Genomic DNA, 14998 nt, shown 5'->3' on the forward strand with positions numbered 1-14998 from the left:
TGCATTTTTGGGCTGCAAAAGAGGGGATTTCAATCTCACTTTCCTCGAAAATTAACCTGATTACTTTTGTTGATTTTTTGATATGTTTTAGGATAAAGTCAAAATGTTATGATAAATAAAATTGAAAAAAATTCAATGAGCGGTTTTTTTGGAGCTAGCTATCAATAGCTACCTGAATTACATAATATGCTCACATCCAAAATAGGAAGCTTCCTATTTATTTTGAGGTCAAAAGGTCAAAAGTCAAAGTCACTTATCACTAAATGCCAGAGATTTGAGCTTGTCCGGTCTCCAACTTTCATACTACTTGGTGCGTCTTTGTCAGACTTGCATATTTTGATCACATCCAAAAGAGGAAGGATCCTATTTATTTTGAGGTCAAAAGGTCAACGGTCAAGGTCTCTTTTCACTATATACTGTAGATTTGAACTTGCCTCTAACTTTTATACATGTACTTGCTGTTGCATGTTTATTATACTTCAAATCCTGATGACATTCAAGATTCATATTGCTTTTGAAATCCAAAGGCCAAAGGTCAAGGTCATTATCACACTAAATACCTATTGCGGCCATTCAAAGCTTCATACTTATAAACTATATCAAATATGTGCATGTTTTTACTTCGTGAATGCAAGCGTCCACAATTTTCCAAACTGCAACTCGGTCATACGCATCTTTGATGCGTTTTAGCGATTTTCTTCTTCAAATAATGAGTGTAAATAGATGCAAGTGTATATGCTAAAACATTGAATATAATATCGACAAGATTATTTTTTGGTAGATTTTTCATGGTGTCAGTGTCAAATCTTGTGTAGAACTTAAATCTTATCACATCCTATAAGGTTCACATTCGGTCCCATTGCCGTGTGTTGAATTTTAAAAACTTTTCAAGTTCGTTTTATATTATTTCTTTTCACCTAACTTCTGAATGAATTTCTTGCTCTTTTTACTACAATCCAATGTAGCATTGGTTAGCGCGTGTGCCTTGGCCGAAAACATGTTTAGTGCGCTCGGAAAAAAGAACAAAGTGTACATATACACTGTACACACAAGAATAGCTTCAGGTAACCACGCGCTACGTATACATATATGATATTCATTTTTATGCCCCCGAGATCGAAGATCGGGGGGGGGGGGGGGCATATAGTTTTTGTCCTGTCTGTCATTCTGTAATTCTGTCATTGTCATACTTTTTGAAAACTTTAACCTTGCTAATAACTTTTGAACAGTAAGTGATAGAGCTTTGATTTTTCACATGAGTGTTCCTTGTGACAAGACCTTTCCGTGGATATTGAACGTTTTGACCTTGACATTTAACTTACTTTTAATTTTTTTTTTACATTGGTCATAACTTCTAAATGGTAAATATTAGAGCTTTCATTTTATACATGAGCATTTCTTTTGACAAGATCTTTCTACTGGTACCAAGATATTTGCCCTTGTGACCTTGGCCATCTTTGGAATTGGCCATTATCGGGGGCATTTGTGTTTCACAAACACATCTTGTTAAATATAAATTAAAACAATGCAAATTGGATGAGAATACAAAGGTAAAATTGAATGAATATATATGGGTTGCTCTACAATTCTTAGATACAATTACACTAATCGTCCTTCAAATCACAGCATCCGCTGCATCGAATCATCTATAATTGATTAAAACTTTCGGAAAAAATCAATTAAACTTTTCAAATAAAAACCATAGTGCACATCTGTTTAATAAAACTTGAAGCATATGGCGACATAAATTGGATTATTTTCATATTGAGTTCATGACATAGCTTTCTTGTTCATGACGTCGCATAAAGTAACGTCAAAATGGCACAACGTTATCGTAGTATTGATTGATGTTTTCCGCCACAGTCAACAATTTTTCAGTTGTTTGGTGCATGGCGCCCATTTTTTAATTGGTTGGAAGAGAGAACTCAGATACAATGTACCTGGGAAGAGACCACCGACCTTCCGAAAGTAAACTGGGAAACTTTCTCACTTACCGGCGCGAGCGGGATTCGAACCCGCGCCTACAGAGGTGCGCCTACAGAGGTGAGAGGCCGTGTGGTTTTGAGAGCGATGCTCTAACCACTCGGCCACGGAGACTATATTGTATATACATATGCATTATACTTAGGTAAAGCTTTTTACGAATACATGATAACCATTTTATGGAAGTATACACCATATGAAAGAATTTTGAGGAATATCATTTAATTTGGACGCGGGGCCTTAATATATATTTTTGCCGATCTGAACATTGTTGCTAATGATGCCAAAATTAAATCCTCGCTAAAAATTCTAATTATACGGTATTCATTGATATACATCGTATCTCTATGCAAATATTTGCATATGAATTCTACAATCTTGGAATTGCGGTTAATTAGTTTTTGCTGGACTTAGAAGGGCAGTTCCGACCCATGAAAATGTCATGCATAACTGTGCAATTCAACACAATTGTAATTTAATGTACAATCCGGAGCTGTCTGATATAGAACCGTGCGTTTTAGTACCCCAAAAAAAATTCTCACCCACGTCCACTTCCCCACAAAGTTTCTTTCTGGAGTAAGTTTTGTTTTTAATATTGTCAATGTGATAAGTTGACCTCTCTAATATAGTGTCTGCTACCGCCATATATCTGTGACTCTCAGACAATTCGTATTTGTAGTGGATGTAAATCAAACCATCGATTCAGTCTATTTCACCATTAGTAATTATTCAATATTTATATTTTTTCAATATCAAGTGCACAATATTTCGATTTACAGAACGATGATATATAGCGGGTAACTGACATATCGAACAAAGACTACATAAAACTACAGAGTATCTTCACTTTGTTAGTTTGTATAGAAATTCTGAAGAGTTTAGGTTTGTGATTTCCTTGTACTCACCGTCCAGCCCCCTCCATCTGTAGTCATGTCACAGTACACTTCCTTTACCTCATCAGTGACATTGATCGAATATACACCATCTTTCCCTATCGAGCCTGGCAGTGCTCCCACTGGACCAGAATTCCCTTTCGCCACTTTTTCGGGGAGTGGCGCGGCACAAATAATCACATGCTTCACAATTATTTCCATCATATTATATATTATTTTATTCATTACACTTATTTTAACATTTTGAATCAGTTACATTACTTAATTATATCCAGCTACCATACTTAAACACTTCTTTCTGAAATGATAAGAAGTTGATTTGTTTGATAAATTCTATTATGGAAATCAAAAATCAGATAATAAATCATATAAATATAAACTTCATGATGCTACACCCCTCAGTGAAAACATTGTGTACATTGGCCGAAATGCAGATGTCACAAAACATCAAGCCCAATTTAGAGTCGTATCAAAGCCCTATTAAATTTCCGTTTTTGTATGGAAGATTTTGCAATTTGGACAGAATCAGATGTTTGAGCAGGTGGGGTTGACTGTAAAGCCAAACATAGATATTTTTTTTTATTTTAGACTGACTAGGGTCAGAAGCTACAAGTTTACTGTCAAAATAGAATGGGGTGCATAGTCTTATGAGATTAGCATTTTTATACTGTTGTGCACCGAACTTCAAAGAAAATTATTTATTAAAATTGCTATGGCCATATCAATGGTGATCGACCGCATTGTTTATGAAATATTCGAACTAAAATCAAACACATCAAAATCAAAATCTTGTAATCAACGAGTTCGGCCGCAAAAACAAACAATTGATGTATTCATATATGCATTTTACACAATAATACGGCCAATTTAATTACCGGTCGGTTCTCTGGTTAATGTGGAGATGATAACATGATAATGAATGACTTTAAATGTTAAACAATTGACCACAGCAGGGTAAACAGCTGTCGATGTACTTTATTACATAATCACCGACTTTTTTGCAGCCATAAATTACCTGAGGCTGTGACCAGTCTGTGTGCACTGGAGCGACGCGAGATTTCCGGTCACACGCGTTGACTGAATAAACAGATTTTGACTGCATAAACAAACAGGCGATAATGTGTCACTGACAAAGGATTAAAAATACAATTTATTGCAAAAAGGGATTTTCGCCACTTTCAATTTTTTTTCGCCATTTTTGAAAAAAATTCGCCATTGGCGAAAATGGCGAAGCCTAGATAGAATGTTCTATCGTTAAAATGATAATGTCCTACGAACCCGATTTAACGATAGAATGCGTCCTATATACCTGCAATGTAGCAAAATGAAAATTGCACACAGTGCATGTTTCGGTAAAATTATGTAACACATCACTCATATGCATTTGGAAAGTTACCTTAACGACCCACTTGCCGTTAAATCCATTTTAATTAGTTGCATTTGAGAATGTAAACCCACGAGTTTGAATTTCGCTGCTAACACCTTCCATTTTACCGGAACTTGTCATTGCGTATGCGCTCAGCGTGAAATACTGAATATTAATGACGTTCCAAATATGGAGATATAGCCTTTTACGGAAAACGCTACTACGCTCTTTACTACTTCGTTATTTGACATGAAAATGAATTTAAAGTTTGAAATAAACGTTAGAAATCGAGAAATATATGTGAACTAAATATTGTAACATGGGATTGAAGTAATATTCTCCCTATATAAACTTTTGCTGAAATTTGATTTCATTGATAAAGAAAATTAACCAGAGTGCACTGAGGCATGCAGGAATTATGGGAAAACAGTGGATGCTTCAGAAAATGGCGGGTACGGATGAAGCCATCAACATTCCTAATTTTTTTTAATGGTTTATGTGATCTCATAATCAAAATGGAATCCAACAATTGCATAAGCTGTGGAAAAACTTTTTCATGTTCCAAAAAACCTGGAAACAAGAAAAGTCTGACTTCTAAATTGGTTAGGATTGACAGAACTGTGAAAGATGTTTTACAGAAAGACTTAGGGGTAAAGTTTACTCCAGAGCAGAAAAAACGAAGATTCCTGTGTCCACAATGCATTTGGACCATATCTTCATTTGCCAAATCTCAAGAAGCTAGTGCACAAGCCCTTAAGAAGATTAAGGAGACAGCTCATGGACCAACCTACCTTGCCAAGAAACTTAGAAGTCCTATGATCACTCCCAGAAAAATTACGAAATTACGAACGGTTTCACCACAGAAGGTAATAGTGATTATTGTGTATGCAGGCAAGGTTTAATTGATATATTAAATAAGTTAGAATTATATATATATATATATATATATATATATATATATATATATATATATATACATGTATATATTTGTGTGTGTGTGTAATTTTTGGGACATGTTTATCTATTTGGGACATCTAATGATATTCTCAATTCTGTCTGTCCTTCTAGCCAAACTTTTTAAAAGTCGGGGAAAATTCTCTAATTGTTGAAAATATGAATTCATAATTCACTTTAAATTTTGTTGAATTTCACACCTGAGCTTTGATATAGTAATTGAAAAATTGTGCTAATATTGGTTTCAGGAAGAGTTACTAATATAATCTATCTAAAATTGTTTTTCATGGTTCATTTGTGTGTAAAGATTCTGAGTGTGATACAACAATATTTATATAATAATGATATTATGATTACACAAAACATACAATGGTTACATTGTAACTGGTATACATATATAATTATATATTATTTAAAATTTGGTATTGTGGAAAATGGGGTAAATTTGGGGTGTGTTTTGTTATCACTGAGTAAACCATGACACCAGTGTTTCACAAACATGTTTTGTCATCTTTACTTTCTTGTCCTCCACGAACACACACATTCTGCTCAGAACACATTTAAGCATTTCTGTCAATTCTGTGCTAGTCAAATTGTTTAGATAGATATGCCCTCTTTCACTACTTTGATCTGGTTAATATTGAATTCTTATAGTTTAATTTTGTGTCCCCTCTTCCAGGAGGGAGACATGTTTTTTACCTTTCTGTCTGTCTGTCAGTGTCAGGTTGTCCGTCTGCCTGCCACAAATGTTTTTTGAATGTTTTTCTGCCAGTGTGGCTTATTGTATTGACTTGAAACTTGGTACAATGCCTCATTGCCATTTGCAGATCATGCATTTTGTCAGGACAAGGAGATTCAATTCTTAATATCCTTAAAGTTATATAATGAATCTAAGAGGGGTGGGTGTAAAATAGCTTTAGAACACTCCTATAGCTTATATGGTTTATTGGATAGCTTTTAAATTTTGTACAATACTTTATTATTATTCAATGATGTTCACTTTGTTCTGACTTAGGGATCTAGTATTTTCCAACAATTCACAGTGGATCAAAGAAGAGTGTTTTATAGCTATATTTCATAATTATTCAAGGGTATGTTCACTTTCTGACTGACAGCAATGACATTGGTCACATCGATGCTGAATCTTTCCCCCATCTTTTTCCTCATTGCACAAAGTGCAGATCAAAATGTCTTGTGCTCCTGCTTGTGTTTTCTCCTCCCAATTGCAGTATGTACGTTAAGAGGAAGGGGTGTAATTTGGAACACTTTCAAATTGTGGAGCTGAGGAGACATTTCTTTTTAACTAAAACAAATTATATATATATTTTCAGTTTATGTAAAATTATCACTGAGACTAAGTATGAAAACAAACATTTATTTCTATGTTACATAGTCACAAGAGGTACCATCAGGAAGTGGTGAGAGCATGTCTCAGACACAATACCCACAGATTAAAAGAAAAAGGTAAACAGTATATGCTTGTTTTGAAACATAATGTCATGCATCTAAGTTAAATGTTCAGATAAGTACAAAATATGATACTGTTTCAAAAACACATTTTGTTCATTTAACATACTGACATAATAAAAGGTGAAGATAATGTTCAGTGATCAATCTCATAATATAGAATATCAATATTTTTTAGCTAACAAAGGCAGAGGTAGATGTCAATAGGGCATTGACTTATCTCAGACTGCGACAGTATAGGAGGGGATTAAAACTGCTAATGAGCACAAGATCTGGAGCCCTGAAAGCTATCTACTCCCTCACTAAAGAGGCTGTTCAGGATGAGATGGGAATTTTCTTGAAACAAAGTAATTCAAAGTTTGGGGCACATAAAGGAATTCAACAGTGGAAAGAGTTTAGATGGAATGATTTCCTTGATGAGATGAAGGTGCATTGTCCTCTACTCACTGCTTGTTTACTTGGCGCTCTGACATCAAAAGGAACAATGGAGACAATGACACTACGAGGTAGACCCCATATTTCAGCTGCACCTACCATAGGCACAGTCATGTCCATTCTGGCATACCAAACAAAACCGAAGAAAATGGCAAACTTGCAGGAGTTAAATGCCCTACAAATGTGGCTTGCAAGTTGTAAACGTCAGGTAAAATAGAAATTAAATAAAATAATAAAGTTGCAATATATTTCATTAGGAGAAGCATGTATATGGAAATTAATATGTTAATTATTATCAGTAACTGAATTCATTTCAGTGTTCAAAAACATGTGTTTTGTCATTTTAGTTGTTTAGCCGATTCAATCATTTGGGACTGTGTGTTGGTATTCATGGTACTATGAATGCAGTAGACAGGATCAGGAGAAATTTTGATTCTACAGTCTTTGAATGGCGAAGTTCAATCACGGATCATTTACTCCTACCATCAGATATTTCCACAGCAGACACTATTCCATATGCAGAGAGCTCAACACCAATGTCAGTGGACACACCTGCTCAATCACCTGTGCGACATTCTCAGTCACCTATGCGTCAACCTGTCATTCCACTACTTAGGAGGCCATCATTAACTAGTGATTCTGATGACCCAAGTAGTAGGTTAAGCACGTCTTCTGACAACGTATCAGAACCTCGAGGTAATGTTTTGTTTAAAGTCTGAATATTTTATAATTATTGAAACACACAAATATAACATTTGTGAAGCAGACTTTCTATGAATGTTCTTTCCACTGATATCTGCCTTTATTCCAGGAAAACCATGTTTTTCTGTCTGCTTTGATAACGTTAATCAAAAAACTACAGTCAGGCACCAGACAAGGGACAAAAAGAATAAGATGTTCAATATGATGCAAGCATATGCAGCCTTAGATCGCATCAACACTCTTCACCTCAGTGATGAACAACCCTCTCCAGATGATATTCTGAATATTCCTCTGTTCAAATTGCTTCCCTGTGAATTAGATGAAGTGGACTTAAGGTCACAGATGACAGTGCTTGTTGAAAGAATACTTTGCAAAAGGATACCATTTTTTAATGAAATGGAGGATAAGATTTTGTGGCATATTCCTCATCAATATTCACAACTGTCTACAAAGAAAAGTGAAATGGTAGGTGTTAATCTAATTGTACACATATTATATATGAATTTTATTATTGACCAAACCATTGATTACATCAAAACATTATACAAATTGTACTTGGTAGGTTTTACTTGGTGTTATGGACAAAGATGAGAGTAGAGTTGCAGATACCATCGACATTGTAAATGAATACCATAAATATGTTCCAATGAAACCGGATGGTTCACCCTTGATAATACCCCTTCATGCTGATGGCTTGAGTTGTGAACGGGTAAATGATGCTCAAAATGCTCGGGTTAATGGGACAACAAAATGGCAGCAACTTCAAGGGATGATACCTAACATTCAAGAATGGCACAAGAGATGTTTGCTTCTTCAGGTAACATATCTATTTAAACATGAAATACTAATTTGAGCGTGGAGTACATTATCAAATTATAATCTGAATTACATATTATTATACTTGTATCACTGTCTATTCGTACTATCTTCTGTAGGACATATTTGATGAACTGTACACAGGAACGAGTGCAAGGGAAGTTGGAACATTATTTCATTTAAAGAATTACTTTGAGCAAAGAAATGTTACTGGAAATGTGAAGGAATCTTTCAATTACAATGAAGAATTCTTGGAGTTTTGTACAGAGGGATATATCACTTTGCTTGCTCTGAACATTTTAGACATGGAAAATCTGACAGATGTTCCAGATGTGGATGATAAAGTTTCATGCCTCCACAACACTTCAAGCAAAGTGATAGACAGTGTATTTCAATCTACATCATCTGTTGTTCAGAAAATTACAAAAACAGGCGAGAGGACACAAGAAAATGAGCTATATCCATTTTGTATCTGTAAGTTGGAAAAGCCAGGAGCTATCATGATTTTTTGCAATAACAAAAACTGCACAAGAGGAATCTGGTTCCATATAGAGTGTGTGGAAATGGAAGAGGAAGACATTCCAGAGGGTGTTTGGTATTGCAGTACTGATTGTGAAAAAGAGAAGTCAGCTAGAAGAACAAAGAAAAAGACGATGGCAACCACTTTAACAGATTTTAAAATGGATTATGTCCTTCTCCTCATCTGGCGAGGGCTTTCGCAGATGTCAAGGAAAGATGCTATTAGGGAGAACAATGGGAAGATGATGATAATCCATTGGAAATTTGATCTCCTGCAGTTTTTTTCCAGACACCACCCAAAATACTTCCTCTTGTGCACCAGACTGCTCCTAGCAGTAAATGGTGCAGTTTCACCTAGGTTACAAAAGACATTGATTTGGAACAGAACCATCAGTTCCAATGGTGGACTGGGGAAGAACATTGAAATGGATTTGCAAATGGAGTACTTCAATAAGGAGTACAAAGGTAAACAATTTTTTTCAATATCCTTCTGTTAATGGAAGTTACTCTGTAAATCATTCCAATTTCCAAAAAATCTTTTTATATTTTTCAGAGAGTGTTAAAGATGCCGCAGGACACTTGACACCCGACACAGTGGCAAGGCACAGCCAAATGATTGGGATAGGGAAAGAGGTTGCCAAGGTGTACGACATAAGTGTGAGTGGTATGTCAGGACGCACTATCCACAAGGGTGGGGGAGTTGATAGATCAAAAGACTTTTCTGACTTTATCGAGCTTCTTCCCGAGAAAATCTTTTGTGCTCATCCAGGAAGACATTATAAAAGTTTTCCTGATGTTGACGTAAATGTACATGCAAAAGCCCATCCCAAAACCATTCGAGAAAGACTGGAGAGAATACGAAAAGAGGAGAGCAGGAAGTTGAAGAGAAGAAATCAAATGTTAGAATAGGGGACAATTTTGTAGACTTAGTTTTCATGTTGTATTTGAAATATATTGGCGTTTTGACCTTGCATTATTTCCAACGAACTTATCAGAATGTGTATATCATTTGCAAATTCTTTTTTGTCCATTAGTTCTTTATGTGCAAGACTTAAAATTTTAAGAAACCTCTTTAGACAGTTAAAATCCAATCTCATTTTTTGGGGTTGTAGTGTACTAATCAAAATAAAATTGAAATGACTGTCATGCTCAATTCACAATATGAAATTTTCTGGTAGTTGTACTGTGAGCTTTTGCTGTTATGTATACAACATTCAAGAAAAATCCAAGAATATATAAACATTGAAAAAATTAGTTCTTCAATTTCAAAGTAAAAAAAGATTATCTATCATTGATTTTGCATTCTTTAAATAAACAAGCAATCATTCATTCAATGTATTCTGTTTAGTAACAGTTATTGTCACTGTTTAGATCACATGAGATGAAATTCCTGATGACCAGTTGTCTGCAAACTGTTCATATTAATCCATTACTTCCTCCCAAATCGGTGAACCCCTTTGATCAAATTTGGCATAAATCATTGTTGTGTGAAGGCGATTCAAGGCGTACAAATAATGGACTCTAAGGTGTTAATCAAACTTGGGCAAAAAATAGGGCAGGGTCATTTAAAAAATATTAAGAACCACTGTGCCAGAAAAGTTGAAATTTATATGCAAGTTTCCTTATATCTTACATGATGTACATTAAATTCTGCTTCCCCCCCCCCCCTTCCCCGCGAGTGGCTCCCCAACATGATATTGAAGTTTGAATATTCATGACATTAATAACAACCAGATTCTTTGTTGCAGAACCACAACAAATTAAATAAAAAAAAATATAATGTTCCTAAGCTTTATGAATTCAATATTTTTATTTTCTTCAAATTATTGAACTTGGAATTGGGTGGATCAAATTTACCGTAAGGACAGGAAATCTTTTTTAAAAAGTTTTGACAATGAAGCATCCCCATGTGTGAATTGAAGTCGGATTATGCCATAACCTTTAGGTTAAGTTGCCCCAAAAAATTTCATTGGAATCTCCTTAAAAAGTCCAACTTCAGGGCCAAGTTTACTCGAGTGAGCAATGTGTCCCATGGGCCTTTATTTCTACTTTGAAGAATGCATCAAGAATCTAATAACAAACATTGTTGCTGTTTGATGTTACCTTGCAATTTCTTCAAAGTACAACTTGCCACAAAGCAGTATAGATTATGTAAGAAAATTATATATGATGGACTTTGAATCTTTTCACATTGGGATGAATATTGCAAGTCAGCTAGAGCTCCATGAAAATCTCAGTCTATCATTTAAAATGCTGTAAAAACTAATACATTTATACTTTCTCTTGTATATATCATTCTTACATAAAACATCTCGTTATTTTGACTGCAATTTAATTTCTTATGCAGCATTTGTGAAAACAACAACCACCTAGGTTTTCCACGATGACATCATAATGTTTAAAACACTATGTTTTCATCATTATATTGTAGTTACTGGTATTTGAAATCCCTCTATATAAATGATAAGAAAACAGATTTCTATTTCAGTTTGTAACAATATTAAGGAAGAAACCCAGAATGAATGTAAAGATCAGATGTTTATTTTGTGTGAACTTCAAAAGTACTACCATCTAAATTCCTTTCATATTGACCATCATAAAAGGTACATATTAATAAACAATATGTGAAACAGTTGGATTATACATATACTCCAAGTTCCTACTGCTACTTTGTGGTTATGATTGTGATTTCAAATGGAGGCATATTATACAACAATTAGAAGCCACTATGAAAAACATCACCTACTTAAGGAGGAATACTACATTACAGAAATTTACATGGATGAAAAGTTGAGGATGTGTACAATATTATGAAATTGAAAATATGCAAAATTACTTATTAGTCAACTAGTGTTATTTTAGTGAAACAGTAATGTGGGGAAAAAATGTACCCCTGCCGTATTCGAACTGTAGTATACCTCCTTAAAACCCTTTAGCAGACAGTATAACTGTTGGGCACTCACAGTGTTAATTCAGCAACTTGTGCTCAAAATTTTTTCAAAAGAATTTGATGATTTGTGTTCACAGGAACAAGATTCCATGCATACACTGCAACACTTGCATTTAAAACATAAACATAGTTCATTACAGTTTTCATGTGAGTCTTCTGGAGATGGAATGGCAGTTTTTAAAAGACCTTTCAATTTGAAAGTCTTGAGTACTTCCTTCCTGATGCACTGGGTGGTGGCAGATTCCTTTTCCAGCATCGATTTTAGTCCTTCACTGGTGCATTTAGTAATGCTCCTTTTGTATGCGTAGCACACAGCATATCCATTTCGCCCATCCCTGGCACACCGACCAATCTCCTGCCAATAAGACAGGGATGATGGGGGGATTCCCCAATGAATCAACATGGGGGATTCCCCAATGAATCACCATATCCACATTGGGAATGTTGACTCCCATGCCGAAGGCAATAGTGGAGATGAGTAGTTTCAAATGTCCATCGGGCGAGATGAAGTTTTCCATTATTCTCTCCTTTGACTGTTCATCCGTACTTGCGTGAAACATCTCCACCACTCTGTTATCTGCAATTTTATCACCACAAAACACTTTGTCTTCCAGATCATCTAACACCCAATTAAAAATCTGTTGGCAAGTGTTTATAGATCTGACATACATAATCATCTTCCTGATGTTGTTTGGGTCTTGTGAATGAAAATGACCTGACAGCCACTTCAGAGCTTCTTTTATGTTTTCTGTCACTTTTTCCACATGGAGGAAAATATTTGGTCTAAAAAATTAACCATGGAATTAGTGTCAAATTTTGTAAAGGATAGACAACGAGAGGCCCACAGACCTTATGAGTCACCTGAGTACTAGTTTAAAAAGTATCAGTAGTGCAAATTCTATGAAATTCCTCTTCTGCATATCTAAGCAAAATTGAAATTTACAAATTTAGTAAACGACTATCTATTCCTTCTAAATATCAACTTTGTTTCATTTTAGTATCAATAGCATTTTTAAAAAAAATAGCAATGTTTTACATCAAACACTATGTATACCAACATCCTGGAGTTGGAACCTGTACTCCGAGGATAATGATATACATGATAAATAGGCAATTTATTGGGTACAGCATTAAAAATGCTTACCTGTCTGGTAAAAGAGCAATGACTTTAGTGCTGTCCTCGGTCATCCCCAACACTTCATATATGTCTTTCTGGATATCTGCTGTAGCAGTGGCAGTCAACACAAGAGTTGGAGCAGACAGCCAACTCTGCAGTGTGGATACCTTTCGGTAGTCTGGTCTAAAGTCAAGACCCCTACAATAAATAATCATCATTAATGCATAAATTACAATATTAAATTTGATTGGGTCTGGCTATATAATAGATGTGTGTATGTATATATATATATATCCATATATACACACACAAACAATATTGAGGCATAGGCAGATTTTGTAATTATTACAATACTAACATGATGGTATGACCTCATGATTTGGACTTGGTATATTTCTGAATCAAGATTTCCTATTGAAATTGCATCATGAAAAAAGAAAAATAAATTTTTGCGCATAATCAAGATATTTTCATATGTCTTCCAGTTTCTATTAAAAGAAACTGCTGCAGTGGTCAGTTGTTAAAATTTAGCATATAATTACTTGTCTATTCTTGAAACTTTCTTTTGAGCATAGAATACATTAATTTACTGCATATAGGTAACTTGGAATGTTCTGAATTTTTATATATCTTTTTAAGCTTTAATGTTTATTGCATGATTTTCTTTGACCGTTTATTATTAGAAATAATTTTCTTTAAATGCAACATATAATTGGATTTTGTATGTTGTCGAATGTATTTTCATTCTCATGTAGACATTAATGTTCTAACATAATCTAGTATGCCAAATGTAAAGATATGAAATATGTACAAATACAGAACATATGAAATCATTCAAACAAAGGACCATACATAAGTAAACACATGTCATAAAAAAACCCAGTATCACCTACCATTGTGATATGCAGTGAGCCTCATCAAACACAACAACTGAAATAGCTGTTTTCCTAATTATTTTCTTCCATTTCGGCAATACTGCAGCTTCAGGGGAGGAAAATAAAATGCTGCTACCTTCAAGTTCTGAAATAAAAAAAAAAAAACATTTAGGATATTGTGACAGTGTACAACATGTAATCTTAAGTTAGAGGTGCATAGTTTTGTTTTGTTTTTAATTCTGATGCATTATATGTACCTTCCAATGAAGTGGTGTCCAAAAGAGCTCTAGCTTTCACATTGTGGGCATTCAGTGATTGCACCTGATCCTGCATTAAAGCTCGCAAAGGAGAAATTACAAGAATTGTGTGCTTGCATTCCACTTAGAAAAAAACCCACAATACTAGCTATTATCAAGGTGTCATAAAATTGTGTTGCAAAATTGTGATGACAGGAAGAAAAAAGAAAGTTATTTAACTTTTGTTACATTAATATTTGTGTTCGAAACCCTAACCAGAGGCTCAGGAAGCAAAATTACATTCATGTTCAAAACCTGATATCTATATAACATGTATAATGCTATTTTTGTATATTCACAGACATAATAATCTCTGATACTCATTAGAACCAAAATCTTTATTTTGAAGACTATGTCTATGGTTAAATTAAAGTTCCATACAAAACTATCATAATGGCACATTTTTACAACAAACTAAAAGTTTCATAATTAGAGGTGCTATTACATTAGTACAGAGCACTTTCACTGTAGTGAAGAAATGTTACATAATCATGCTAATATTTACGTGAAGTTTGTCCAGCAGAAGTGGGATGAGTGTGTAAATCAGGCTTTTTCCATAGCCAGTAGGAAGCTGGGCAAACACATCCTTTCCCTCAAACACTGCAGAAAGTATCTCTATCTGTTC

General features: G+C 34.6%; 2 protein-coding genes and 1 pseudogene across 4 annotated transcripts; 1 reads left to right on the top strand and 2 right to left on the bottom strand.

Annotated features, from left to right (window-relative positions):
* The window catches only part of LOC130048807 (fibrinogen C domain-containing protein 1-A-like), a 45031-nt pseudogene extending 40648 nt beyond the window's left edge, over positions 1 to 4383 (bottom strand).
* A 2278-nt stretch (positions 4384 to 6661) lies between these two features.
* On the bottom strand, positions 6662 to 14667 carry LOC125656593 (probable ATP-dependent DNA helicase RecS). Of its 3 annotated transcripts, none has more exons than XM_056145475.1 (4): positions 14335 to 14667; positions 14096 to 14222; positions 13230 to 13400; positions 6662 to 8245 (listed from the first exon to the last, which is right to left on the bottom strand). In XM_056145475.1, the coding sequence occupies exons 1-4, from the start codon at positions 14408 to 14410 to the stop codon at positions 8236 to 8238; spliced, it is 384 nt and encodes a 127-aa protein (XP_056001450.1). In that variant the 5' UTR covers positions 14411 to 14667; the 3' UTR covers positions 6662 to 8235. The 3 variants fall into 3 exon arrangements, with proteins under 3 accessions (XP_056001450.1, XP_056001449.1, XP_056001448.1); XM_056145474.1 differs by lacking the exon at positions 6662 to 8245 and adding an exon at positions 8489 to 8626 and having other exon boundaries at positions 14335 to 14666; XM_056145473.1 differs by lacking the exon at positions 6662 to 8245 and adding an exon at positions 12873 to 13007.
* LOC130048570 (uncharacterized) lies at positions 8378 to 10281 on the top strand. The gene is made up of 3 exons (XM_056145472.1): positions 8378 to 8617; positions 8736 to 9600; positions 9689 to 10281. Exons 1-3 carry the CDS (start codon positions 8378 to 8380, stop codon positions 10042 to 10044), a joined length of 1461 nt encoding a protein of 486 aa, XP_056001447.1. The 3' UTR covers positions 10045 to 10281.
* Positions 14668 to 14998: the final 331 nt, after the last annotated feature.

Source organism: Ostrea edulis, chromosome 7 (genome assembly GCF_947568905.1).
Source record: "Ostrea edulis chromosome 7, xbOstEdul1.1, whole genome shotgun sequence".
Lineage (NCBI taxonomy): Eukaryota > Metazoa > Mollusca > Bivalvia > Ostreida > Ostreidae > Ostrea > Ostrea edulis.